This window comes from Parambassis ranga, chromosome 4 (assembly GCF_900634625.1).
Source record: "Parambassis ranga chromosome 4, fParRan2.1, whole genome shotgun sequence".
Lineage (NCBI taxonomy): Eukaryota > Metazoa > Chordata > Actinopteri > Ambassidae > Parambassis > Parambassis ranga.
In genome coordinates this window covers 11,622,962-11,650,916 of record NC_041025.1, presented here as the reverse complement: position 1 = coordinate 11,650,916, position 27,955 = coordinate 11,622,962, and the positions used below count along the sequence as shown (strand labels likewise).

The 27,955-nt window shown below is 40.0% G+C and overlaps 4 protein-coding genes across 6 annotated transcripts; all 4 read right to left on the bottom strand.

Moving 5' to 3' along the window:
- Positions 1–1,577: 1,577 nt before the first annotated feature.
- On the bottom strand, positions 1,578–12,167 carry slc1a6 (solute carrier family 1 member 6). Of its 2 annotated transcripts, XM_028403464.1 has the most exons (13): positions 11,846–12,167; positions 11,356–11,545; positions 11,179–11,235; positions 5,717–5,983; positions 5,480–5,617; positions 5,188–5,395; positions 4,853–4,895; positions 4,362–4,478; positions 4,097–4,281; positions 3,709–3,942; positions 3,229–3,423; positions 2,809–2,943; positions 1,578–2,571 (listed from the first exon to the last, which is right to left on the bottom strand). In XM_028403464.1, the coding sequence occupies exons 4-13, from the start codon at positions 5,832–5,834 to the stop codon at positions 2,373–2,375; spliced, it is 1,572 nt and encodes a 523-aa protein (XP_028259265.1). In that variant the 5' UTR covers positions 5,835–5,983; positions 11,179–11,235; positions 11,356–11,545; positions 11,846–12,167; the 3' UTR covers positions 1,578–2,372. The 2 variants fall into 2 exon arrangements, with proteins under 2 accessions (XP_028259265.1, XP_028259264.1); XM_028403463.1 differs by lacking the exons at positions 11,179–11,235; positions 11,356–11,545; positions 11,846–12,167 and adding an exon at positions 8,017–8,106 and having other exon boundaries at positions 2,373–2,571.
- Positions 12,168–14,049: 1,882 nt separating this feature from the next.
- Positions 14,050–17,952, bottom strand: tax1bp3 (Tax1 (human T-cell leukemia virus type I) binding protein 3). The gene is made up of 4 exons (XM_028403465.1): positions 17,781–17,952; positions 16,270–16,389; positions 15,429–15,506; positions 14,050–15,256 (listed from the first exon to the last, which is right to left on the bottom strand). The coding sequence occupies exons 1-4, from the start codon at positions 17,817–17,819 to the stop codon at positions 15,107–15,109; spliced, it is 387 nt and encodes a 128-aa protein (XP_028259266.1). The 5' UTR covers positions 17,820–17,952; the 3' UTR covers positions 14,050–15,106.
- Positions 17,953–18,489: 537 nt separating this feature from the next.
- hsh2d (hematopoietic SH2 domain containing) lies at positions 18,490–22,241 on the bottom strand. Of its 2 annotated transcripts, none has more exons than XM_028404884.1 (6): positions 22,187–22,241; positions 21,632–21,792; positions 21,020–21,109; positions 20,738–20,903; positions 20,355–20,612; positions 18,490–19,945 (listed from the first exon to the last, which is right to left on the bottom strand). In XM_028404884.1, exons 2-6 carry the CDS (start codon positions 21,745–21,747, stop codon positions 19,475–19,477), a joined length of 1,101 nt encoding a protein of 366 aa, XP_028260685.1. In that variant the 5' UTR covers positions 21,748–21,792; positions 22,187–22,241; the 3' UTR covers positions 18,490–19,474. The 2 variants fall into 2 exon arrangements, with proteins under 2 accessions (XP_028260685.1, XP_028260684.1); XM_028404883.1 differs by lacking the exon at positions 22,187–22,241 and adding an exon at positions 21,859–21,956.
- A 1,301-nt stretch (positions 22,242–23,542) lies between these two features.
- LOC114434718 (ras-related protein Rab-8A) lies at positions 23,543–27,803 on the bottom strand. The gene is made up of 8 exons (XM_028404081.1): positions 27,616–27,803; positions 27,041–27,101; positions 26,739–26,799; positions 26,290–26,367; positions 26,081–26,170; positions 25,873–25,938; positions 25,537–25,587; positions 23,543–25,428 (listed from the first exon to the last, which is right to left on the bottom strand). The coding sequence occupies exons 1-8, from the start codon at positions 27,737–27,739 to the stop codon at positions 25,339–25,341; spliced, it is 621 nt and encodes a 206-aa protein (XP_028259882.1). The 5' UTR covers positions 27,740–27,803; the 3' UTR covers positions 23,543–25,338.
- Between the last annotated feature and the right edge of the window lie 152 nt (positions 27,804–27,955).

Here is a 27,955-nt window from a genome sequence, read left to right as displayed (position 1 = left end):
CTCTTGTCTCCTAAACTGATTTTACACCAGATAAAAAATGACCTTATTTCCCCCTAAGATCCACAAACAGCTGGCTTTTTGGTACAATCCATTCATCTTCTAAGTCTGCTTTGTCCTGTACAAGGTCAGGGGAGCCTGTAGCCTCTCCTAGTTGTCAAAAGGCAAGAGGTGCACCTTGGAAGGAGACACAGACAATCCACTCGTGGATGCTTAAAGTGCATGTCTTTGGAATATGGGAGGACCCAGAGGACGGAGAGCATGGAGAGAACCTGCAAACTATACCACTGTACCGCCTGCTGTGAGGAGCAAACAACATTTATACCTACGCCAGGACCCAGAAGCACAATGTGGCACGCAATAGAATGAAAAAGTTAAAAAAAATCAAAAATAGACCTAGTAGGTAGGTCTAAAACACTAAGAATCTAGTAACAAATACAGACTGAAGTGAGGGAAGACAGAAGATAAATACACAAAACAGGAGAGACAACCAGACACAGGTGAGTCACATCAGGGCGGGGCATGTCATCACACAGGTGGGAAAATATAGAGACAGGAAGTGAGGTTATACGAAACAAGAACAAAAGTAAGCACTTAAATAAATAAAAGGAAAAAACTGGAAACTACAACAAAAACATGACCCTGAAGACGATGATGTGCCAACTCTGACATGGTTATCAGTTTATTAGTTCCAGCTCAGATCAGTAGCAAAGTTAACATGACACCTTGGTGCACATGCTCAGTTCTGTTCCTTTTGTGATGCATTACTATTTCAGCCATGAATGTTACCAACTTGAAATAATCCATATGGGCTAGGCTGCAATTTTGTTGCATAGTTTAAAAAAGCCTTTGGTTTGGTAGGGGGAGTCTGTGTAAAGGACCACTGTGGTATCCACTGTGCAACACAGGGTAAAGTGGTGAGGAAGGTGAGGAAGACAACAATCCATATCCACATGATAAACCTACTGATCCTATATTCATGCAATGAGGTTGAGGACATTCAAAACGAGGCTCAGAAGCACCTATAAAATTAATAATTTCCACTTACATCAAAGTATCTTAATACAGTAGAGGAATCAGTCCTTTACTGTTTAAGTTTCACATTTTTTCCTCTGATGTTGGACCCATGTTTGTCTCTGGGAGCTAACAGTTTCTAGGCCGGAGAATATCCTCCACAAGGGGTAGCCACAATCACAATAATGAGAACCACAGTTCACTTCCTGAGACATTTATTTATCACATTTTTCAAATGCTGTCCATCAAAACGTTTAGCTGCTCTTCCATGTGAAATTACACTGACAAACTTCAGTCAAAACTCTTAATGAGAAATTAAAAATAAAATAATAAATAATAATAATTTGTACCAATACACCGAAGCAAACAACTGTACATTCAAATTCTTTAAACTTTCTTCACAGTACGTTTCCACAAAACCATAAAAATAATTCAATGTTAATGATTAACTTGTAATATATAATCAATTTAAATATAACAAAATTACATGTTGAGTTAATAATAATAATGCAGAAAACACAGACAGCTGTAATAATGAACCAATTTTTAAAAAAAAAAAAAACTCCTCTAAACAAAAACTCATAAAACTTCAACTTAAAATTGATCGATTGTGTTTCTTCTTCTATTTTCTTGGAATAAAGACATGAGAGAAAATGCACAGTTTAAAGATCATTGTGTAGTAGTACAGTCCTGCGCCCATAGTTTAAAAGCAGTAGCACCAAATAAATACAAGAAGTACACCGAAATATCTATTAGAAACACTCCACCAAGTCACTTAAAATATATCAATTAAGACAAGTAATAAAACTTTCCAGTGTTTAACAGTCATTGAAAGGCTTAACGATAACATTGTGCGAGCACACTTAAAAATACTGACATCAACGTATTTACATCCTGCTGAGTGTGTGAACTTTTGTGTAGCACTGTAGAAAGTCCTATCAGAGGTAGTCGTGATGAGAGTGGACAAAATATGTGTTATGTGTGTTTAATATGAAGAATTTTATGGTTACTGATATTTTTGTCAGATAAGGTTTCAAAATGTTCTGACTTGATGGATTAAGAATCATATTAAACTTGATGCCAAAGACTTTTGAACTGTTTGAACTGTGGCAACTAAAAACACTGGGGTCCTACACGGCATGTGTACCTAACTTCCTGTCATCAAGTTGCCCCAGGACTTACTTTGCATTCTTGTTTCCCAGAAAACCTTTTTTTCGTATTTATGGGAAATATGTGAATTTGAGTATGCACAAACAAAAACCACTCTGGGAACCCATATCTCATGTAGAACTGCATCACTGCAAGCCAACCTTCTAGCTAAACTGCTCATGTGAAGTCCTTTGAGGCAAAGCCCTTTGTCTTCACATTGTGGTCTCGCTGTTGAGGTGGTTGATTGACTCGTTCTCCTGGCAGATGAGCTGGTATGGCTTTTCATTCACCTCGATCACAGAGTTGTGCGCCTCGGCATCTTGATTCTGCAGTTCTCCACGGGAAAGGTGCTCCACGATGCCAGCCCCGAGAGAGTCGCCTAGCACGTTGGTGGTGGTACGCAAGCGGTCCCTGGAGAGACAATAAAAAAAAATCTGCTTAAACAGGGAAAAGAAGTGAAGACCGAAACATTCAGTGCATATCTGCCACGAAAAACACTTGCAGGCTTTCTAATCTGTCACCCTGCATTATGCATCAATAACCTTTCTAGTTGTGGGACCTCTGGGCTCTCTGAAGCTTTACAGTGACATTTAGGCTGGCACAATCCCAGACCAATCCCCATCAAGCTGACATTTAGTGGGAACTCACAAGAACCAATCCACAGCGATGATCAGTGTAATGTCCTCTGTGGGCAGTCCCACTGATGTCAATACAATCACCATGGTAACCAGGCCAGCCTGAGGGATGCCTGCTGCTCCAATGCTGGCAGCAGTTGCCGTGATACTGAGTGGGCGGTGGGAGGGATGGAGAAGAGAGTGAAGACATTTAATAAAAGGAAACAAACAAACAGCACATGTGGTGGGAGTAGTAGAGTGGGGAAATAATAAGACTACCATATGTTCAATAAATATTTTAGCCATAAATTAGACACACATTTTTTATGTTCACATAAAACAGAATACGTATGATCCTTTGATCTGCACATGAGAGCTCCAAGTCTCTTTGTGACTGAGCATGTGTACAGAGGATATAATCACTGCACTTTTATAAACACTCATCAAAATGTACCTGATGGTGAGAATCTGACCAAAGTTTAGGTCCATGTCATTAACTTGAGCAATAAAGATCGCTGCCACAGCCTCATAAAGAGCGGTGCCATCCATGTTGATGGTGGCGCCCACGGGTAGGACGAAGCGTGTCACTCGCTTATCCACATGGTTGTTTTCTTCAAGACAGCGGAAGGTGATGGGCAAAGTAGCAGAGCTGGAACACACACAGAGACACACGCACAATATCAATAGAGTACAGAGTTGTCTGTTTTACCTGTTGAAGTAGATTAGGTCACACAGTGAAACAATAATCCATTTTGCCAGTTCATCAGTGGTTTGAACTGATCAGTGTACTGTGATAGACTTCTTATGAATATGTTTCAGCTATACAGTGGTTTAAATTAGCCTGTGATTGATGTGACTGACAGATGCTTCATTCAATCACTCACCAGATCTGTTCTAAAGAAGCTTTCTGCTAATGCTAATGAATGAGTCCCACCTAGAGGAGGTTCCCAGAGCAGTGATGAGTGCCTGCAGCAGGCCACCGATGAAGCTGTAAGGGTTCCTCCTGGTTACTAGGAAGTAAAGCAGTGGCAGGACAAAGAGGCCGTGGATGAGAAGACCTACAATAACCGAGGCGGTGTACATTCCTAGCTGACTGCCCATCTCCGCCAGATCCTTCATCTCCACAATTTTCGCTGCAATCAGGAAGAGGATGCCCACGGGAGCGTACCTGAGAGGTGAGGATTCACAAGTAAGGAAAGAGAGATGCAGACAACATATTAAAGGAAACCTCCTTTCAAATGTCTTTGTTTTTAATTGAAGTATATAAACTTCTTTAGATCTTTAGTCCAAATTGTAGATAACTTGGCACTGTCTTTACTGACCAGATGATGATGGCCACTAATCTCATGATGGCTTCATTCAAACAGTCAAAGAAGTCTCTAAGACTTTGGCCTTGCTGCTTCATGTTGCCAAGGACCAAACCAAAGCACATGGAAAAGACCACTAGACCCAGAGCGTTTACTCCACCAGAGGACCCAGACATAGGCACCATCTCCTCCACTGTCTCCTGCAGTGGAGAAGGAGAACAGACAGTAAAATGCATTATAGTTCACTCTAATTAGAAGTCAGCCATTGTCTTCCACTCACCTGTATAGTGTGCAGCATCCTGCTCAGGTTAGACTCCGTCATGTTGAGAGGGTCGGTGAGGTTAAGGGTCACTGTCACATTCCTTGTAAAAACAATCTTCTTGTATGTGGTTTTATACTGCAGGGGACATGAAAACGACACTCAGTGTTGTTTTAGAAGTCAGCTAAAAAGAAATGAATGTGACCTCAGGATGACTGTTCAAAGGTTAGAATCAGAAATAAAGGATCAATCCTTTTATTGATTTATAAGCTCTTAATGGTCTCGATCCTTCTTATTTATCAGATTTGATTTTATCCTACAAACCCTTTAGACGCCGCAGGTCATGTCTTACTGGCCTTTTAACAATTCCCAGAGTCAGAATAAACCCACAGCGAGGCGTCAATGCAGCACTTGCACGCAATGTTACAATGTTTGGATGGATTGATGGACTGTTGATTGATTGATTGGATGTTAATTGTAAAATTAACTGTGACAGAGAAAAAAAAACTCACCTGCTTGAAACATGCCTCTACCAGATTGGGAGGAAACATGTTCCTGGAAAACAGGGAAAAGAAGTCACAATAGGTTGTACATTTCATAAAGCTACACTATGTTGATCAATAACCCTGTAATAAACTTCATAAGTAATCAATTCCAACTATTTTACACAAATAAAGCTTATAAAGAATTGATGTAATAATATTTTCAGAAATCTGTATATTATTAGCTGCAAAGCCAACTAGCTGCGCAAGTACATAATGTACCAAGCATATAAAAAAACAATCTCCTGTAACTGAAAATGCAATTTATGAGTAACTGTGGACAGATCTGTGTCATGGGGTCTTACCTGATAAGATCCAGAAACGCATCAGCAGCCTGAACTGGTTCAATATTTCCACTTTTGGCCACAGGACTGTCCCGGCTGCCTTTCCCTGGCCGAATGATGATGACGATCACAATGCCAATGAACACAGCAATCAGGGTGGTCACCATGTAGTAGACCACTGCACGTAAGCCCATCTTACCAGATGCTTTGCTGTCTAAAGAGGACATACCTGAGAGAGAGAACATTTGCATTAAACTTTGCAGGGAGGATTACGGTAAGTGTATTCGTTCGTCAAGCCTCCTTAGGAGCTGACCTGTGACCAGACTGGACACAATGAGTGGCAGCACCAGCATCTGCAGCATTCTCATCAGGAGCTCCCCAGGAAAGGCAAAGTACTTGATCTCCCTCAGGGACAGGTTGTAGGGGCGTAGCGCGAATCCCAGGATTACACCTGAATAAATATGCATTCACATACACACAGTAAAAAAAGCACAATTTAAATCAAAGTCCTGTGATCGTTGCTGAACCCGGTTTCCCTGTCCCTGCTCACCGAGAGCCACGGCGGCGACAGTGAACAGAACAAAGAGGTTCCTCCTGAGGAAGTCTTTGATGCTCTTCCTGCTGATGGAGCTCATCCTCTCCTTCATGCTGCTGGCTTTCCTCTCCATGGCCCTCCGTAGACGTCTCTTCAGGTCTCCTCTGTCAGGTAGGGGTGGTTTGTCTGCGTCCTCGTTTAGGAAAAGACTGGCACTGTTAGGGGGCTTCTCATTTATAATCAGCTCTAGCACCTGGTCCAGGAGGCGGGTCTCGTGTGAAACTGGACACAAAGATTAGGATAGGGAGAAGATTTATTTATCCTGACAGGATGATGTTTTAGAAAAGCATACTGAAATTGTCTAACAGAAAGAGAGCAGTAACAGCTATGACAGGACTAGAAAAGTTTGATTGCTGCAGCTGAAGCATTGCTTTGAATGCTGATGTGAAGGATTGCTCTGAATTGCTGGAGAATCTGCAATCTGAAAATAAATTTGCTGAAACACAGTTCAGAATTTAGAAAGATGAAGCTCCTATTTTGAAAAGTAGGAAATGTTTTAATATTATGAAGATAAAAAAGAAACAGCTAAAGACAAGAACAGTATGAAGTCACTGACCTTTGTCAGAAAAATAGCCTGTGAATATACCATATGAAAGATCTGAGGCTAGAATAATACCATAAGCTTATAAGAAGCACAGGCTGTGTGATTTTAATGTGGAAAAGCTTTGTGTGTCAGACTATCACCACGGTAACAGCCCTGGCTTCCTGCCTGTATCCATTGCAACCTGAATGTTTATCTACTGCCCCTAACTGCAGCTCTCTCTGTCCCCCTCCTAATAATAATGGAAGAATACAGCTGGCTGTTTAGGCAAAATGGTTTGGTGTTCAGTTTTAAGAGTCACACTGTCAGAAATCTAACGAGTGTTCCTTCGGACCGATATAAAAATTATCCCAGTTAGATGGACGGTGCAGGCCTGAGCGCAGGTTAAAGAGACTTTTTTTAGGCATCTCCTCAGTCTCTCTCCACTCTGCTGAAGATTCCGCCCACTCTGGCTCTCAACATTCCACCCAATACACACTAATTTTAAACTCAGAAAAGACCACAAAATCACCTTATCTTTAATCACCTGCCATTTGAAGACAGAGCTGAATTTCCAAATTCTGTATACAAGTTTTGAAGACCAAGATGTTTGAAGTATTTTAAGCTTTTAATGGTTTCTCTATCTTGAAATTTGTAGAAGTAGCATTTTCCAGAAGACATGGCTCTCTCATTGACTCCCATGTTAATTTGAAGGTGGAAAATGTTTAATATTTTTAATTATTATTGAAGGTTTCCGGAAATGCCGTGAATGAGCTGAATCTTGATATTTGAACGGTTTAAATCGATCAATGCATTCTGAAGATGCTTTGCAGCAATCAAACTAATAATTGGAAAATGTGATGCAGATTGTGATCCCACATAACTTCAAAGCTCAGCTTTAGCACAAGTGAAGCTATGCTTCCACTGTGGAGAAAATGCTGGAGAAGTTCAATGTAGATGAGACAGGCTCGCTTCTTGACATGTGCTCAACATTGCTGCCCAGAATCTTTTCCTAAACCAAAGCAAGTGAAAAAGTCTCTAATGTGAATTTAGAGGATAAGAGTCTGGGCTCAAATCATCACCTCAGCCAAATGATGAAACTGTTCTTGCAAATATAGTTCATGACAGACAAAACAGATAGATCCATTCTCATGTAATTTGCATCAATTCAGTGAAATTTAAATGTCATTATTTTTTAAAATTCAGTTTAAAGACTTGAAGGTGTCAGTTGCAGCTTGATTGTGATCACACACCACCCCTATCAGTAAGCAGTAGCCTGTTGTAAGAGTGAATCATTACTGATCCAAAATAACTGAAAGCAGAAATGGAGGGAAGTTGACTCCTCAGCAACAACACACATCCTTCATTTCTTTACTACTCTCTGCTGTGACACAAATACATAACAAAAGCAATTCATATAGAGTGTAGTTTTATATCTGAGGTGTTAAAATTAACACTAATAAGCATGCTGTCAGAGTTGTTGTAAAGACAACAATGAAGAGAAGCAGAATATGAATGTAGAATTTGGCGCTCCTGTTGCTGGTGCTCTATCCTTATCTACAGTTAAAGTAAACAGAGGACATTGTAACTAAATTACAGTACATGACCCGGTTCTCTAATTATCACTAAAACTGTTTTGAGCTCAAGGTGTGTCTTTGCTGTGGTCCCTTTTCAGAGTTTATACATAAATAAGCTGTAATAAAAACTAAAACAAACTGAGTTTTAGTGGTCTTACCGTTAGTCCTGTGGAACAACACAAAGCAGACTGTGTGCAGCACGTGGCTGTTGGTCTCACTTCTCCTTATCTATCTGGGCTACAATGTTTCCTCTGCACCACCCTCTGCAAACAGCCTTAAAGTCCCGCACTAAAAGGACGATTGAGTATCACTGCGCTTACATACATATATATATCTGTGTGTATATATTATTCCCTGGGGTACGACCATGTCAGCTCTCCAAAGACTGCATCTGCTCTCTGTGCATCACTGTATTGATTTTCTTTTGTCTATTGTTTTTCATATATCCATACTTCCCACATATATTGTAAAAGACCTATTGTTATACAGGCAGTAGGATGACCCTGGATAATCCAGGCCCATTATTTACTGTAGCTCACAGTCAGAATAATCAGTTTCCACACAGTGCTGTTCACAATTACCTTTTATAAGTGTGTAACTGAAGCACAACAGAAAACATCAGAACTAATATGCAACATGGTGTTATTAGAGCAGAGGACTTCAGAGAGTGCAGATCATCATATTGTACCACATCTGAATAACTGCAAAGCAAAACACTGAAGCTGGGACAAATGAATCAAGCTGTGAAAAGCATAAGCTGCTAAACATGAGGGCAGTTCACTGATCACCTGTGTTGTTGAGACATTTACATTATTATTCTATCAATTTATTAATCAATAATTTCTAATGTGTGTTAAAGTATGTCTGTGTTTGCTGTGTCACTTTTTTAATTGAAGAAAGTTAATTTGGTTTCCTCACATCTGCCAGGCCACATCTGTGACCACAAAGACTGCAGTTTCCAAAATGGCCACTTAAGGCTGGTTACAAAAGTAAGTAAATCCCCACAGACCTCCATGTTAAAATGTCTACCAGTAAATGTACAGCACAAATACACACATCCTGGTACAAACATGGTTTGGACTCTGTGGGTGATTTTTCTTATCTGATACTGCCTAGACACCCACACTGAGCATCGAAACTGCTTTTTAGGAAATCTATGGGTGACATCACTGTGAGTTTGTCAATCTTTATTTACAGTCTATGGGCTGAAGTCGGTCCCTGCAGACACTGGGAAAGAGCAATGACAGTTAAAAAAAATATTGACAAAGCTTCTGTGATGTCACCAGTAGGTTTCTGCCTAAACTCCAAATACAGACAAGGAGGTCAAACACAAGTGGAGCTGAGGTAGCAGCAGGGTGAACACAATTTTTAATACAACACACTGCATTGGCTTCACATGTCAGCCCTGCAGGTTTCACCTTGGATAAGAGGTTGACTAAAACCCAGAATAGATCTCCAGCACAACCATTCACAATTTGTTTCACAGCTTAGAATTACTCATTAACACAACAGATGTCCTTTGACAGTAAGAGGAGGGGGGGCAACACCTATCCTCTGTATAGTAGAACAGTACTCCTCCTACAATGCCTACATTTTGATAAGGTGTATTTTTTATAGTCAGGTTTTGTAACAGCCTGACTACGCGCTGTAATCTTCTTGCTAGTGCCTTCACAAATCTTACATCTGCTTCTGATACTGCTCAGATAGTCAGACTGCAGACATCACTCTGACAACTCAAACATCCACCAATAAATGACAGGCTCACCAGTGGCAACATTATGCTAACAGCAGTATAACAATACTGGAACAGTAACCCTGAGATAAACATACAGTTTTTTTAAATATCAATAAACAACGAGGTAACAAAACATTTAACTTTTAAACCCAAATTCCACAATGCTTGCTTAATGCAAAATTATTAATCACCACAACGTTGAGCTTGTAGAGGAGCTATGAGGCAGAGAGAGCGGCACACATTCCACACCTCAACTAGAAGTGGTAGTGGCAACTAGAAGGCACTTATTTCACACTCCATTCGAATTTCCCTAAAAACTCAAATTTATGTCCACAATGAGAAAACCTGATCCATTAAAAGCAGAGAAAGTATAAAGTTTACTCACCACTCATGGTGCACAGTCAAACAGTCCGATCAAAGTATGTTGTGTGTGAGTGTCCAGAGCTGAGCAGCACAATGACAGCAGGTCTCTGCCCTGCTGCTCTCATAAGCAGACAGACATGAAAAGGCCTCTCATATGGTCTGACACCCCCCCCCCCCCACACACACACACACACACACACACACACGTACAGTTCAGCCAACCTTTATAGTCCATGAAAGTCAGATCCATCCCTTTAGTGTCCATCCTCTAATCCTCAACAACTTTTCACACTCATCTACATCCACATGAAAGTCTCTCCTCTCACTGTCGGAGGCCACACCATGACTAATGATCTGAAAACAAAACCTGTAGGATGTTATCAAAATGACAAACTACTAGCATTTTCAGTCCGGATGGACATAAAGGACACACATTGTCAGGATGGTGTGGTGAAGACTTAGGCGCAGGTAAAAGGCTAAACTCCAAGTCCAAGATTTATTCAAAAAAAGTCCAAGGTTGAAAATGAAGGTTCACTAAGACCTAGAACCAAGAACACTGGCTGGAACACAAAAAATACACACGGGGTAACTCACAAGACAATCTGGCACAAACAAAGGGGAGGACAAGACTTAAATGGACAAGGGTAAGAAGACACAGGTTTACACGATCGGGGCAGAGCAGGTAATCACAAAAGGCGGGAAACAAAGGAGGAAGTAAAACACATGAGGATACAAAAAGAAACGAGACTTTCAAAATAAAACAGGAAACAAGACCAAAAAACGGGAACATAACCACACTGAGGAAACAAGGAAAGAACTATGAAAGTCTAAATATACTAAAGTAACCAGGGAAACTAAGGACTTACTAGAAACCAATAATAATCACAACAGAAACAAGGAAAACATTGTTTCATGATGCCGTTCTCAAGGTTCAAGGTGCCCAAGGTTATTTTCCACCAGCTACCTTTTATATGAAGACACCCCAAAACTTGCTTACTATGTTAACTGACTAGCAATGGCTCAATCTTTTTAACAACTTCATGTAGATCACAACATTTATAATAACTGTTTCCATGGTGATCTCTGGGTTATGTGAATATACAAGTTTCACAGAATATATGTATTGTACAGTACAGTAAGCAACATGTATGCAGTATAGTGATAGTGATGCAACGTAGTCTATTCAGACAGACAGACAGATAGATGATAAAATCTCTTATACCCTGTTTCAAGCTGTCATGTGGAGAATGGTCCTTCCGTCTTTGTCCTCCTCAAGGCTCTACAAAACAGATTAAAACTTCACACAATCTTCCACACAACTTTCCCTCAAACACTCTTATCTGCAGGATGATCTTAATTAGGAGATGACAGGCTGTAATTAAAATACAATCTCACACACCTGTATCAGTCCAAGAAAATCCTCACACTGTCATGTGGATGTCTTCCTCTCCACGATGAAGCCGATAATGAACTAGCATTGCCCACACGCTGTATCTCCCCTCATCATCTTCACTGTTAACTGCCGTTTTACTATGCAGCGGTCTGTTCTCCTCCGTGAAGCCTCCGGCAGAGAGGAGCGCCTGGGAGGTCTGCGTGGGAGGAGGAGAGGTTAAGGATTCTTCAGGAGAGAAAAATAATAATCAAGATAACTCACAAGCTGCCCATTTACAGCAAATACATTATGGCTACTAATGAATACTAATTAAATGTAATTCCTTATTGGATAATGGCCACATGTAGTGTTCATGTCTTTGAAAGACAATATATACAAAAAAAGGTGAAACTTATTAAGCACTCATTTTATGCCCTGACCGAGTAAACAACACACACACACACACACAGCACTTATTGCTATGACAACATGAATCACTGAACTCTGGGGAACTCACATGTTTGTATGTCTGTTGGCTTCCAGCTGCCCAGATTTTCACTCACACCCACACATCATGTCCATGTTCACAAAAGTTACATTGATATGCATGAAGACAATCTGAGGAGAAAAGAAATTACACACCACATTTGGACGTTTTTACTCCATTGTGCATGATGAGGAGAAAATGGCTTCACCTTGGTCTTTGAGTTTAACTTAAAAAGAAAATTGTGAAAAAAGTTAAACCTCCATTTATCCATGAAGCAAATAAAAACTTTAACACACATTCTATGTGTCTGTACATTAGCACACATAAGATACACAGAGAGCCAAAGTGTTCATTTCATTCTGGAGCACTTGATTGTTCAACATGATCATCTCCAACAGAAAAAGTTTGCTTGGACATATTGTGGGTGTAGACATTTAATTATCCATCTTAAAAAACATGACAAACCTGCATCTGGTCAGGTTTTATCTGCCGTCTCAGAAATAAAGAAACGTGGACACCTCAATGTCTAATCTGTAATCTGTTGAGGAAACATGATGTGTTGAGATGCTCCAGAAGTTACTAGACAGTTAGGGGAGCATTGTTGTTTGTTTTCATCACGGGGTGCACATTTTTCCAACATTTATCATGACAGGTTTTTATATATTTGGAAGGTTTTTGCCAAGCTGAGGTTATGGACTTCTCTGCTCTTTATTGCCAGGATCAAAGCATTCAGCTCTCTCCAGCCCTTCATTACTCTTTACACAAGGATGAATGTGAGACTGCAGGCTTCCCTCTGGTTCCAATCTGGTCTAGGGCCAAAGTGATAGGAGCAGATTGCATCGCCATGGCAACACGATTATCTTGCCACAACGTGGGAGGAATGGATCATGTATGATCCACGTTTAGATAGTGTAATTATTTAGCCGCCTGCAGGAAGGAAAATGTATCTGTGTGTTGTATCTCTCAGCAGGGTGTAGTTCTGGTCTCTTGGTACAGGTTTGTGGCGGGTATTCAGCAGCCATGGTACTTTGTATCAATACCATGCTATCAAACAAATTAAGTCATTTTAGAGTTATGCCAATAGTATAATTACTTGTAATTGTAAGTGCTGATTACATCGCATACAGCTCCACTGTAATGAAGTTAGCTACTCATTGCCTCCTCACTAGATGAGATGTTTGTGCAGCCACATTACTGTCCAACAACATGGTGTATTAGCATTACGATGCCCAGGTAAGTGGAATGGAGCATACTTCCCACACACACACAGCTTGTTCATCAATTATTTCTCAAAGGGGGGATTTCAGCTCAGTGCTGCCCTGAATCGACCCTCTCCCACAATGTGACCAGGTGTTATTTTAAGACATTTAACATTAGACAGCAAATTCATCTGAACTGCGTTTATCCTGAGAAAACAGAACATCTACTCCATCAAGAAGCTAACTGCTACATTTCTGTTTACAGCAAACTGTAAGTTTATGCTTTTATTAAATCTAAGTGATGAAAACATTAAGTTAAAAATAAACTAAAAGGTGTCTTTGTTGGTTATTTTGCTGCATCATGCACAGCTTTTCTTGTTTCCATGTTGTTTGACTGGCGAGATGAAAGTGGAGAAAGGTCTCTGTGCCACAACGGCCTGGTAAATACAGAAAGGTCAGGGAATAGATTCTTTTCTTTGAAATGTTAACCGATTACTTCATAACAGAAAACATGGAGCTGTTTGAAGGGCCTAGATTAAACCGGTTTAGAAGAGGGCAGGCAAAGAGCACAATTTTTTTTCACTTTTTTTTTTATATGTGACAAACATATAATCAAATTCAAAACTTCTGCACTCAGCTGGCAGCTGACATGTTTAAAATACGGACACAAACACATATATTCAAGAAGAAAATGCTGTAAATGAAGCACTGGTTACCAACCAAAGGGTCCCACAGTAATTTATACTGCAGTCCACATCCTCTTCTGATATTACTGCAAACTGGATAGGGCTGTATACAGGATTGTATATCCTTGTTTCCCCTCAAAGTCATGTACCATTCCGTCTCAGTCAGTTGTCTTTGTTGTTTTAAACAAAAAGTGTACAAATGCAGCTGCAGTGGACCTCCTGAGTCAGTGGATAGCATTGGTCAAAGTGTCAAATTAATGCAGACTGTACCATTCATTTGTTTTTTGTTACATCAGCGTAATGTTTTGCTGCCATTTGTACAGCCATTGAGGAATGAAAACAAAATCAGTAGAGAGTCAGTAGAGAAGTGTTAATATTGTACAGATATCAAAGATATTATTCTATAAATCACAAAGGAAGCCAATTAATAACGTCACATCAATTTTAAGATGAAATACTCCAATAGTGTTGCATAGATCAATGTAGAAATCATTGTGGTGCAAAATGGAAAATGATTAGAAAAAAAACATATTAAACCTAGTGGTAGTGTTTGTTGAAGGCTGCTGCTCACAATCCAAATGATCAAACATTCATTCAACTCCAGTGATGATAAACTAACAATGAGACAATTCCAGCTAAACAGCAAATTCTCACCTTTCTTTTGAATTATCTGAAACATTTTTGTATGAGACATAATTTAAACAAAAGTGGAATTTAGGTATTTAGTATGTAATTAACCTAAAGCCAGACACATAGGGCATAAAGATAAGTGGATAAAATTCTAGTGCACACACACACACACACACCTGTATACTGAGTTTTTGTACAGGTTTTAGGCCATGTACTGTACTACTATTCAAAAACACTTTGGCATTTGTTGCTGTCATGTTAACAGCTAAACACTGGTACTTTTCTTTACATGAGACAACATGCTCATAAGGACATTAAGAAGAGCAATAACATTTCTTAGTGTGTTCAGTCCATCAAGTCCAATCTTTGGTCGCTGAAGGCAAACGGGATAAAAGATGGAAGAAGAAAAACTAATATTGTTTCCAAAGAACTCTTCACAGAAGTGATCTGACATATGGGAATGAATCAGCAAGGATTAAGCGACCCCTGAACTATAAACCTTCTTACAAAAACTGAGTCTGCTGGAAATACAGTAATTACTGAGACTTAGAATCCCCTGTCCTACGTTGTATTCCTTTCCTGTCGGTTACAATTGGATACGCTACAAATACATGTACACATAAAGGCAGACACTGGATGTGTCACCTCAACAATCCTAGTCCTAGTAGTTTAAAGGCCACGGTGCAACCCTCACCTGAATCTGTGGAAGTGTCTTTACTGTATGTGAGTGTTCAGTCCTATTGCTTTAATCTGTGCTTGTAAGTAGTGTCACAAACTTATGGTCTGGGATATTTGCCCTTTGAGTGTTTGACAGCTTCTTCCAACGTCTTCCTGGTTACCAGTAGTCGCACCACATCCTCCTTCTTCTTTGTTAGTTTCTTACGAGCCTCGTCATGAGTCACCACGGTCATATCCCAACCATTCACCTAGGAGCAAGAAAGATACTGTCATTGGTTGAGAAAATCTGTTAGAGTTAGATAAGCAGTGCTTTTGGTGCTCAGCTCCTGCCTGACACTCCAGGAAAGACACAGTGCCATCTTGTGGATGTATCATTCAGCATGTAAGGCTTCATGTCAGTACAGTATACAAAGTACAAACCTGCATTATTTTGTCCCCCATTTTTAAGCCTGCCTCATCTGCTGGCCCTCCTTGCGATATCCTGGTCACATAGATTCCCTTTGGAGAACACAAACACCCTCACAGTTATAATCATATCTTTTCAACAGACACCCTGTTTAACACATAATAAATCTTTGTCTTTGGGTTTTCTTTGGGTTAATCTCAAATCTGAAAAAAATATTTTTTCACTTCATGCCCCATTAAATTATTCAGTTCAGTTGCACAGACACATACTGCTAAACTGTGAAACTGCCATTGACTTCCTATAGTAAACATATTACCAGCTAACCACTAAGATTCTACATTTAGATACCGGTATATTAAAAATTCAGTATCAAGTAATGAGCTAACTCAGTCATTGACTGATCACTTCAACAACATGACACATGGCACACTGTCTCTCACAGCTTTCTGAGAAAGGTGCTGCCAAAAGACAGTCTGAAACCCAAAAAGCAGGAAGTAATGTCAAAGGAGAACAATGTTGACTCATTTCATCTCTCTAGCACACACTGTATATCTACAGTCATTCAGTAGGATGTGGCTTTGTATCAACCTGCAGTATTACTCTCTCTGACGCAGACACTTGAGTCTGATTTGTGCCTACCTCAGGCCACAGCTGATGTGTTCAGACCTGCCTCTGAGTTATACCCACTGTGTGCCAGACACAGGGACATGAAGAGGAACACAAAAAAAGAGAATATCTCCTGTTGTGGCTTTGTTTTGTCTTCTAGCTGTAACACTATCAATAATAACAAAACACTCACTATATAAAAATAGCATGTTTCAACACAACACACACCTACAAACGTGAAGAACTTACTTTGTCCGTCTTGTCTTCAGAGAAGGGGTTCTGCCCTGGGTCCTGGTCTATCCCGCCTCCAATGCTAAAGCCCAGAATCAGATTGTCTCCATGCCGCAACTTCTTGATCTCGATTCGTTCCTGTTTGAAAGAAGGAAACCAAAAACTAATAGCAGGTAGAGAATACAAGCTTACTGGCAGCTTTTTCAGGAGTCAGGAATCTGAACCATTGGTCTGTAAGGGCTGCCTCAATATTGTCTGTGTCAGCGAAGGACATGCCATCTTCCCTTCACAGCTCAGTATGACACCTCTGAAAAGTGTTCACTGCAGAGTCTCACTGGATACAAACATTCTCATGTTCTCTCAATTCTGAATGAACTGAAACATTACTTTGAAATGTGTTTGATTAAAAGCTGTGAATCATGATGAAAAGCAAAGAATAATTCTAAAAAGAGATTCAGCTTGGAGTAGTTACAAGATTGCAGTCTGGCATTGACTTATCATAGACTGCTTTTTCTCTAGATACAGCACGCAAGTTCATTTCAAGGGCCCATATGAAGCACTGCCCTGGATACAGACAATCAGCTGCACTGCACAGAAGACAGATGACAGTAAAGAGAAAGACTCTGTGTGTGTGTGATAATGAACAGCCATTCTCATTCTCTCAATGGTCTGATACAATGAAGTCTGAGGATGACCGCAAACACAAACCTTCTGTTTCTCATTACAGGCTACTTCCTCCACACCAATATTTCACAGAAGTCTACATGTGAAACAAAAGGACACATATATGTAGCTGCTACTATTACTTATCTTGCATAATCAAGCTGTGAAACACACATCTGATAAGAGAGCACTACAAAGTATAAACTTTGGAGTAGTAATAGCCATCAAGTAGGCTACTAACTTTACTTTTTGACAGTTAGGTGTGAAACAAAGGGCCAAAGGTCTTATTGTTTGTTTGTTTTTTAATACAGTGAGTTAAACAAAAAATTTAGTATACCTTAAAACACAATATATTGAAGCTTAACTGTATTATAATCCTTATTGTTTGACCAGTTTATGGTTTAGATCAACCTGCTTGCATTCCTTTGACAATTATGGCCTGAAAAATATGCATTTTATATATTTTGTGCAGTAAACGACGGCAATGAAGAAACATAGTCACAAATTCTACACACTTCCTGGACCAGGAAGATAAATCCATGCCAGCGGTGACGCCCATTTTTCAGGAGAAGTTAGCTCTCGAGATATGAACACACTTTTTAATTAACCGCTCAACAATATATCATTTGAATGTCTAACTCATGGATGCAGTGATTTGATGAAGTTGTTTGGTAAAATTTAACAATATTATCCGACTTTAGCGACGAGGAGAGCCCCCGACTTGCCAGCTCAACAAAGAAAATCATGTTACAGGTAGTCTAGCTAGCGTTTAGCTAACAACAGTCAGTGGTTAGCTAACAATACTTTGTGTTCTAAAACAATTGAACAGTAGAGTCCTGCTGAATGGAAAGAACCCGCAAACTTACCACAACAGCGATCACCGGCTGACCTGGGACAAAAGACATGATCTCTCTGCGTTCAGACTATACAGTGGAAAGAAAGAAAGTGGAAACAACAGTGTTAGAAGAGAAGAAGGTTTGGACAGCGCGACAACTTCCCAGATCTCTGCATGAGTAACAGCAGGACGATCCCCAGCTTCCAACATGACGTCACTGCTCCCAGCAGACACGGTCCGCGTGTTTCGGCACACCCCTGTAGCCCGGGGCGGGCGGGGTTTAACCATGGATTTGATTTTAGACATCTGCGATTAAGTTCTTCCCAGAGCAAAGGAACTATTATCTACTATCATATTCTAAATGATAGTTGATTTGGAATAAATATAATAATAATTGTCCATTTCAAATATCCACAATTTAATAATTTTTGATAGGGATTACCAGTATATTTATTTAAGTCATAGCAGTGAAATTAGTTGTTCACAAGATCATTTTAAATATCCAAATATATTGGGCAAAGTAAAAATATCATTGAATATGTCTACAACTGGTGGATATGGCTTCTATATTTGCCATTTTGAATGATAAAGGGACATAAAGGATCTGAATATCACTACATATGTCTTACTGCCACTAGATGGTAGTCTGTGATGACACAGGTATGTTGGTTTGAGGGGCTCTAAACCTCTGTCACTTACATATAAAGAGAAAACCGCTGTCACGATTAATATCAGCACAACATTTTTATTAGCACAGCCAGATGACATATAATAATAATAAGATAATGCAAGCTTTACATGACGTGTAGTTACTTGTATGTCTATGACGTTATGTGAGACGTGTGTTGTGTTTATAATACATGCTTCACATAATCACTGAACATACATAAATGTTTAGCCATTCTTTTCTACATGACACAGCAATTTACACAGTAACAATGAAATGCTGCGATTGGGGTAATGCCCATTCTGTGTCCAGAAGCATTGAAAAGGTGAGTTGGACTCAGCTGTATGTCTCTACCTGTGTAACAAGTCTGACCAGTATCACCCTGCCTATCATGTTTCCGCTGACAGATCTGCAGCAAATGCCACACTATGCAAAGAAGCTCTTATTTCTAGTTTCCATATGCTACATAAAACGTCCTCCTACCTGTTTATGCATCATTACATCCCTAACTAAAGTCATTTAAACTATTCAAAAGCCCAGTGATAGGACAAGATCTCCACCTACACATGGCACATGTTTATGTAACAATATATCTGTGTAATAAAACAACCGGTGTTATCATTAATGGAACTGATTACAGTGACATAGTGGCATTAATCTGTCTAAATTAAAGCACACAATAACGTGACATTGTAACTACACTGGCTTGTTTTTAACTCCTTGAAAAGACACCACCCTGCCTGTATGGTACCTGTGTGAAACTATAGGTAAACAGCTGGTTGACTTAGTGGAAACGGGGTGGAACAGTTTACGTGGCTCTGTCCAGAGGAAGTAAACTCCAGTTCTATCACCTCTGAGCTCAGACTGTGTTTTGACTGATGTGCTTTAATTCAGTCTTCATGTTAGCCAGATATTTAAAAGTCTGTCAGGTAGACAGTCAATGTGAACAGAGATCTGGAAGTTTGAAGTATAGTGCATTATTATGATAATTCAGTGTGCTGATTATTTCCCCTTCCAACCAGTCCACACATTATTTTCTCATGGGGTGCCGCTGTGTGTCAGTAGCCTGGTGCAAATGGTGGAGGCGGCATGTACTCCTGAGGTAACATTTGTTCAGCCAGTGTCACATCCGTGCAGGACTGGGAGAGTGGTGAATGGCGAAAGGTCTGCGCCCCTGGGATCTCCTGGTACTCGTTCTCAGTGATTCCACTGCCGTCTGCTGCATCCATGTTAATCTCTGCATATGTATTATCCTGAGAACTGCTTCTCTTCTTTTGGAATTTCCTCCTGAAGTTCTTTAGGTTGGTGACGACTGATGGCTTTGATTCATGGATTTTTAGAGGCTGGATGTTGACACAGAGTGTGGAGTGTTCAGAGGCTGTGAAGGTGGAGGGACTGTCGGGAACAGAGACTGTTCTGATGCAAGCCTGGTTCTGCTTCAGATTCAAACAGCTCCGAGATGGGACTTCAGGGGGTTGGTCGGATGGAGGGTTATCGGCAGTGTATCTTTTCCTGGTCATTGGCACAGGCTAGAAATCATAACATATTTATAGTAGATGTTAAAATGTGAACAAAAACCTGACCAGGCTAAGATTTACGTAACATGCTTCATCACTGCTGTGATATTTTTTTTTCTTTTTTTTTTAAATCAGATTTAAGTTGACATTGATGGCAAAACAAGGAAGAAGCCTAACATCTGATCAGATTCTGATCTAACACAAAAGTACATGACATCACCTTTTCCAGCTGAGCCCTGGCTCTTTGAAGCTGAACAACAGAACAACATGAGGCAACAGAAATGCCTCATGTGAAACTAAACAATCACACTTCCTGTGTTCCCAAATGAATACAGAAACACCTCTGTAATCCAAATCCTGAAAAAGCTGAGCCAAGTTGTCATTAATAAAACTAAGATCGTTATTTTAGGGTTAATGTTACCATGGTTGGGACTGTAGAGGTGTCCTGTCGAAATGTGTTTTCCAAATCTGGGTACAGCCTGTTTGGTTGGGTGTTTTGGTAGATTAATGTGGGTGTCATTGGGTTATTTGCTCGGTAAGGCAGGGCAGGTGGAACATCTTCTTCTTCTTCTTGTGATACCGGAGGACTAAGGCTGGGAAGCTGGGGGTTGGTTGGTACCAAACTCAAATGTCGTTGAGGAAACAGTAGTTCCGCGTAGTCGGTTTTGTCATTTGAGGACTAACATGAGATCAGAAAGAAAAAAAGACTGACCAACCAAAACAGTGTATTTTATGGTGAACACATGTCAATCTACAAACAAACACTGATGTTTTGAGTAGAGAGGAAGTCCGACATTTCCTCACCTGGCCACAAGCAACAGTCAGAACCTGGTAGAAAGGCATGATGGGAGTTCTGCGATGAAAGTCCACCAGGTCCTGCAGAAATCGGTGACGTCTGTCCTCCCCTACTATGATGTATTGGCCATCCTCCAGGACATCTACCATGAAGTGTCTGCAGCGGTCCTCATCACTGTGGGGGGGTCAGAGCAAAGGAGTGAAGCAGGGCAAGACTTTGGACTCTGTGTGTGTGTGTGTGTGTGTGTGTGTAGTGCTGCACAAAGCTCCTCTAATCCTACAAACACTCACCGATATGAGAGCGTGTAGCCTATCCTGCTCTCACTGACTCTGATGAGGAAGTAGCCAGGAGGTTTGGGCATGAGCAGTTCCTCTGCTGTCCTACACAAATTAACACAGACAAAGACTTCTTTCACACACACACACACTTCAATCTGCACGCTTTATGGGGCAGGATGATGTATAAACAGCCGCTGATGGTGATCAATGTGATTCATGTTATATTTATTACACCAGTACCAGACGCAAAAAGAAAAGACTGATAAATACTGTGTTGTTTAGAAGTGTATTTGTGATTTTAATTTAAAGCACACATGGGCAGTGACAGAAGAACTTGGTTAAATGAGTTAAGTCAAAAACTTCTTGAATTTTTCTATATTACTTCCTGAATATGTGTGTGTTTAGATTGTGTTATTATGCATATAATCGTACTTATCACACTCATAGTGGAGCTGTAGTAATATAATTATTTTAGGTAATATTCGAAGTGCATTATGATCCAGGTGAACTGATCCAAACTTGTGTGACTCTAAAACAATCACTGCATGTCATAACACACATCTTTATCATCACACATTCTTCTCTATCTGTGATGGCGCACAGTGATAGACCTCATAGACTTACTTCCTGGAAATGATTCCATGAAACCACTCGGGCACCATGCCATTCCTGACCACAGCCTGAAGCTGTGACTTTGTGAACCAGGTGAAAGCATCATGTTGTCTTTGTGACTCCATCATCCTGGGGGACTGTTCATTTATTCTGATTTTATTGCTCACACAGACCTGCAGATGCAAAACACAGCTGACTGAATCCACCTAGTGGATACCTGAACAGAACGTCACACATACCAATTGCACACTGATGCAGGAGCTGTCAGTAAAAATCAATACAATGGTCTTTTCAGGTGAAGTCATGTGTTCATGGTGATGATCGCAGTGAACACCAGCTGAACATAAAAAGAAACATTGTGCGTAATCATTCTTTAAAATATAATAGAACCAATATTCTAGAATGAACATATTTGATTTATTCCAATAAAGCCAGATCTGCTTTTGATTTAATTTGATTCAATAACATTAAATGAGTAGTTTCAGCATTCTAGTGATTCTAAAAGCTAGACTTTGTAAATAAAAGTTAAAATTGCGCCTTCAGAGCCCAGAGTAAAAAGATACTTACCCTGTCTGGCAGCTCCGACGACAAATGACACAGCAGACCTCGCACACCTGACAACAGTAGGTATGGGGCGGAGACTAAAGTCTACCTGGTGTTAGCAGCCCTTCACAAGTCACACATGTTTAGAGAGGAAGGGAAAAAGTTTGTTTATATGAAAGTAAGGTTACCTCTAGATGTGAAGGTCTATTGGGATACTATAGGAACACTCGACTGGATCACGCAAAGCACCATTTCCCATTGTGGGAAAACAAATGGAAATCAACTGAGCATTCCATGAAATGAAATACAGATGTCCTGCCTTTATTAGCTGTTACACAACATTGCATACTGCTCAGGTCCACAGTACCAAAGTAAGAGGTTGCACAAGTGAAGAGCAATTACTTGTCTCAGTATTTGGTAGCTGCCCAGCATTGTTTATATAAACACCAGGAAGTTATAGCCTTGAGGTCATGAAGCAGCACATAAGCTTGAATGTTAGACAAATAAGGACCATGACTCAGAGAGGAACTTCCCATACACAGGAACTACGTGGACAATAAATTTCATGCTCTTTGCAGTGTGTTGTTGGTTACGCATTAACTGCTTAATGACATGATTCATTGTTAGTGAAACCTTTCCTCCCACACAGTGATCGTATTAGAGAAAACCCCCTAAATATAAAGGTCAGCATCTTTCTAGCATGACCTTCCTCTACACAACAGTTTCAAACAGAAGTGATGTGCTCCTGTGCACCCCTACGAACACCCCTTTACATGCTCCACCACCTTAGCCTTATTGTATGTGAATCCAGATACCGGCGTGCTGAAGATGCAGACATGATGTTAGAATAACTTCTTATCTCTCTCCCATAGGGTCAGGCATTTTTAGTTAGAAGAAGTGTGAATGACGACATATGCTACTACTAAAAATACCAGTTTCTGCAGAAACGCCACCTTTACTCTGTGTGCCTGCTTCACAGTTCACAAACACTGAACATTTGCATAACCAGAACAGGAATAAAAGTGACACTGTGCAGCTTCACAGTAATTTGCAACACAACCCTGTACCCTAAACATGACTCAAGTAACTAGAAACTTGTCAAAAATCCTAGTTAGCAGCATTGTACTGTTTTAGAACATAGCTACTACAGACACCTATGGGCAATCTGTCATAACTTGCACTACAATTGGAAATAAATGGGCTTCAAAGTTTCTTTATTATAAAGATTGTAATGGAGAATGACTCCAATTTAATCCTCCATATATTAACATGCCATAAACTTAACCCATCATGTGACCTTCCTGATATTGATTTTTAGCTTAATTACACAAGATGGTTGTTGCATTAAAATGGCAAAACCAATGGCAACACCTCATAAAGAATCTCATTTTTAATAAATCATCAAAAGTACACATATCTACAAAAAGTGTAGATCGATAGATTTATGAAACTACAGTACAATCATTGTAGATCTTATTTACAGTTGCTGAATTATTTCATTTAATCTACTTGAAGTCCATCAATAATCAGTGAAGAAATCCAAATTTAGTCAAGAAATGCTGAAGATTTGTGAAGACCACTGAACTGCCAGGTTTATAAGGGGGGGAAATTAGAAAAATCCTCCAATCAAAATGATTCCCAACTGCAGTTTCACCAAACTGTGGTCTGGTTAAAAAAAAATCCTTTAAACCATATATCTGTGAGGCTATTGGTTTGATTCAACGACTCTTCAGCACCACTAAATCGGTTCATTCTCACTGTAAACTTCTGTGATTTAAACAAGATTTCAATTCATTTCCTATTTGTATCCTCTGAACAGAGATTGGAGTGATAACAGAAAATAAAACAGCAAGCGTCCTCTGCACATTTCTAATCTCAAATAAAGCTTGTAAGGTGAAATGTGCAAAGCTTTTTGAGGTTTGAATGCATAGCTCAGACGGCCATTACACTGGGCCGAACCAACATCTGGAGAGGGGTGGGGCAAGAGGGTGTCTGGGGTTCCCAAGAGCATCAACAGCAAGGGGGGGAAAAAAGAAAAAGAAACATTTCAATCAGTAAGTGGGAATGTGGTTTCAATGCTCAGATGTTTTTGGGAAGCCCAGGTGGATATGTGGAAATCTTGTGCATGAATATTCTTTGTTTTCAGTTAAGACTTACAACAAACAGTCAATAAATGTTAAGAACTATTTTTTTCTTACAGAAAGAACAAATGGAAAAAGTGCATAATCAATAAGAACATAAAAAGGGCACTTTGTCATTTTGGTGCTATGTTTTGTTTCACTCCATAAATACTGCTACAGCACAGCCCCTATCCAAGGCCCAGAAAACAGTCGTGTACATGATCTCCCCTGGAATGGACAACTGGAAGAATTACAGACGATTAAGTGAACTGCCTCCAGGTGTTAGGTATTGGTGGTCCACCTGGAGAGGTGCATCCTCCGCTTCCTCAAACTAAGCACACATTGCTGCCTGCCCTTAAAAAGCCTTGCTGCAACCACGTGAATACTTCATAAAATACAAACCAGGGCTCTACACACATTACACCGCACAATAAAGTGATCACAAGAAGAATGGAATGTTTCAAGCCTTGAACAGAAAGACATGAGTACAAAAAGATGGACATGTAAACTGCACGGTTGATATGATGAGTAAAATGCACCGCCATTACTCTCTTCTTGGTGAAACATAATCAATGATGCATATTTACAGAACACAGGCCACCCTGTCAGTATAAATGTACACATAATGATAGCTTTAAGAACATTGGGGTGATGCTCTCATTACCTCAGAAGTGAAAACGTGAGAATGCAGGCCGTGGAGGTATAATGTGGAATTGTGTTGGTAACAAGGGTAAAATAAATGACACTTCCAAAGTGACGCAGACAATATAATGGTCAGATCATGGGGTGGATTAAGGAGGCCATCTTTAAAAGTGAAAAGAATTTGTTGTTGAGGTTAAAACTGTCAATTTGATTTAGTGAGGTCACAGTAGTTAGAACCACGGGTTTCAAGGGAAGACTGGTAATCCGATAGGAGCGATAAACTTTTGTTTTTCCTAAGTAAATAAAACAAAGACAGAGGAAGACAAATGAAACCAGAGATCAGGGTGCTCTGTCCAGTTAAGTCCAGTGGGGGACATAGTTAAGGCGAGGGTGGAGGCTGTCGTGCCCGTCTTCTCACAGAAGCGTGCAGCGGAAGAAACTGCTCTTCTTGGGCTGTTCTGTGATTTTTACTCCTTGGCTGCTGCCCTGCGGGTTGTTGCCCTCCTATAACACACAGATACAAACTCCCACTTAGTTTAAGCCCACCACTGACACAGTGCGTACTGCCGTCAGTTTACTTCAAAAAAATGTTTCAGCTTTCTCTGTTCTTACCAGCTTCTTGTCCATCTTATGTTTAATGTCTCTGGCAAGGGTTAAAAAGGCCTGCAGACAAATTAGAAGTTTATTAGTAGTGACATAAATAAATTGATTTTTGGCATTGATTTCTTATTTCCAGTAGCACGATAGCCAGCGTCATACAGCACCGTGTCACAAGTGTTGTCACTGTGACACACTTGGTTGAACAATGTTAATGCAAATGAGCAGGAGTAAACACTGCAAACCGCAGCTTAACAAAATTAACTTTCATTTTTGGTAATGATGAATGAAAAATGTACAAAAAGTTACAATGTCAGAAATAGGTAAGTACAAAAAAAAGTTCAAACTTACATTCTCCACATTGATGTTTGATTTTGCACTGGTCTCCATGAATTTGATACCATACTCCAGTGCCAGCTAAAGACAGGAAAACAGAGACAACAGCCGTGTCAGTACTGGGTACAGATAAGAAATATTTACCCAGACAGCGTTTTTCTGAGATTATTTTTAACCATGTCCTTACTGCATTCATTGTCACAATGACATTGATCATCCTCACCTTCTCTCCTCTCTCTTTGGACACCTGTCGCTTGTCATTGACATCACATTTATTCCCAAGGACCATCCTCTCCACATCTGCTGAGGCGTGCTGCAGAAAAACAGTTGGCATAATATGAATAATATTTATTATGTGTTAAACTTATGTGCTCTCTGACTCTTTGTAGATCTGTGCCAGAAATAAAACACTGAAAAAAGTGTATGTGTTACCTCTTCTATATTTCGTATCCAGTTCTTGATGTTGTCAAAGGACTTCTCGTTGGTAATGTCATACACTAACATGATGCCCTTACGAGTTCATGAAGCAAAAATACATTAGAGATTCCGTTCAAATTCCACACAGACAGATTTATGAGTCATGATATTTTGGAGTCTAAAAATAGAAGTGCTGCAGTTAAATACAATAAAGGTGACAAAGGTCAATTAAGTTGTAGAGTTCAATCATGCAAACATAAGCATCCAGTTAAACTTGAACTAAAGAGGAGGCAAACAAAAACAAAACAATGACGTACTGAGTGTTCGCCTGACTTTAAGGTGTGTCCAACACAATAATAACAATGTGTGGCATTTCTCTGGTAATTGTTTATGCTGCAGTAAACCTGAGATGAAGATAACTACACATACATTATATTATTTGTAAGGCTGACAAAGCATCTTACCATGGCTCCTCTGTAGTAGGCTGTTGTGATGGTCCTGAACCTCTCCTGTCCTGCTGTATCCCTAAAAGAGAAAACACATCACTTAGTCTTCTAAAACTTGACTTTGTTTTTGTGCTTTGAGGAAAGATTTAAAAATAAACAGGAAAACCATGTTTTATTACATTATAAATACCCTAACTGTCCTACTTTCGTGTTGTGTCTGTTTAAAAAACTCAGCATCTCAGAGACAGCTGTGTGTAAAGAGAAAACTGTGACATGCTGTGTGTAGCCCCAGGGCACAGCAGTTCTTTTACTGCTCTTACCATATCTGTAGTTTGATCTTCTTCCCATCTAATTCTATTGTTCTGATTTTGAAGTCAATACCTGTAGAAAAACAAAAGTCAGAATTTAACCATTTTTTTATGCACATCAGAAACTAAGTCGGAATCCCTCTAGGGATAACACCAATGTTTAATTCAAACATTCAAAGTCATTAATACTTTCTATAGTGTTGGCTTCAACAGTCCGAAGTACAAGGCAGCTGCTCATAAGGGAAATGACACAGCCAACCAACTAAACTAGCTCACTGGAAGCTTAATAGCACGCTAGCTCATCATATCATTATTAGTATAGTTTTAAACGACACAAATCGTAGGTGGGTCATCCAACAATTCAGATCATGAACACATTGGCCGTCTACATATTACAACTGTTTCAAATGTCAGTAAAGACCACTGAAAAGACCCTCAAAGAGGCCGGTAAGGCAGCTTCCTGACTAGCCACCAATATCAGATGAATGCTAACAGAAAAGTTAGCAACGAATTGGCATTACGGGATGGGCTGCTCCTGTGCCGCTTTTCTATTAAAACAAAATACTGGTAATACGACTTTCACTCACCTATAGTGGAGATAAACGTTGAGTTGAAGGCATCTTCTGAAAATCTGAAAAGCACACAGGTCTTTCCGACGCCCGAATCGCCGATTAAAAGTAGTTTAAACAAGTAATCGTAAGTCTTCGCCATGTTATTAGCCTAGCTAGCTTACTACTGCGGAAATCCCGCCCGCTGTAGAAACGCAGACGTCACTGCACACGAGCTGTCTTTTGGTCAAATCAGCTGTCAGTCTTCACTGTCCTCGTGGCTCCGGAAGTCTGTTTCCATCTCTCTGGGTCTGCTCGTTTCGATGCCTGTCATCACCCGGAATAACACGTTTCACTGTTATTCGCTGTCAAAATAAAC

Excerpts from the sequence above, each read along its gene's own strand:
- slc1a6 (XM_028403464.1), bottom strand. The coding sequence starts at position 5,834 with ATGGAGAGGAAAGCCAGCAGCATGAAGGAGAGGATGAGCTCCATCAGC. Across the intron at positions 3,943-4,096 it reads TTAGTGGCCATCATCATCTG|GTACGCTCCCGTGGGCATCC; the intron begins GTCAGTAAAGAC and ends CTCACCTCTCAG. Across the intron at positions 2,572-2,808 it reads ATCGCTGTGGATTGGTTCTT|GGACCGCTTGCGTACCACCA; the intron begins GTGAGTTCCCAC and ends TTGTCTCTCCAG.
- tax1bp3 (XM_028403465.1), bottom strand. The coding sequence starts at position 17,819 with ATGTCTTTTGTCCCAGGTCAGCCGGTGATCGCTGTTGTG. Across the intron at positions 15,507-16,269 it reads CTGAAGACAAGACGGACAAA|GGAATCTATGTGACCAGGAT; the intron begins GTAAGTTCTTCA and ends TGTTCTCCAAAG. Across the intron at positions 15,257-15,428 it reads TGGGGGACAAAATAATGCAG|GTGAATGGTTGGGATATGAC; the intron begins GTTTGTACTTTG and ends TCTTGCTCCTAG.
- hsh2d (XM_028404883.1), bottom strand. The coding sequence starts at position 21,924 with ATGACTTCACCTGAAAAGACCATTGTATTGATTTTTACTGACAGCTCC. Across the intron at positions 21,793-21,858 it reads CCTGCATCAGTGTGCAATTG|GTCTGTGTGAGCAATAAAAT; the intron begins GTATGTGTGACG and ends TTGCATCTGCAG. Across the intron at positions 21,110-21,631 it reads CATGGAATCATTTCCAGGAA|GACAGCAGAGGAACTGCTCA; the intron begins GTAAGTCTATGA and ends TAATTTGTGTAG.
- LOC114434718 (XM_028404081.1), bottom strand. The coding sequence starts at position 27,739 with ATGGCGAAGACTTACGATTACTTGTTTAAACTACTTTTAATCGGCGAT. Across the intron at positions 26,800-27,040 it reads AAGATCAAACTACAGATATG|GGATACAGCAGGACAGGAGA; the intron begins GTAAGAGCAGTA and ends TTTCTCTTTTAG. Across the intron at positions 26,368-26,738 it reads CCTACTACAGAGGAGCCATG|GGCATCATGTTAGTGTATGA; the intron begins GTAAGATGCTTT and ends TGAACTCGTAAG.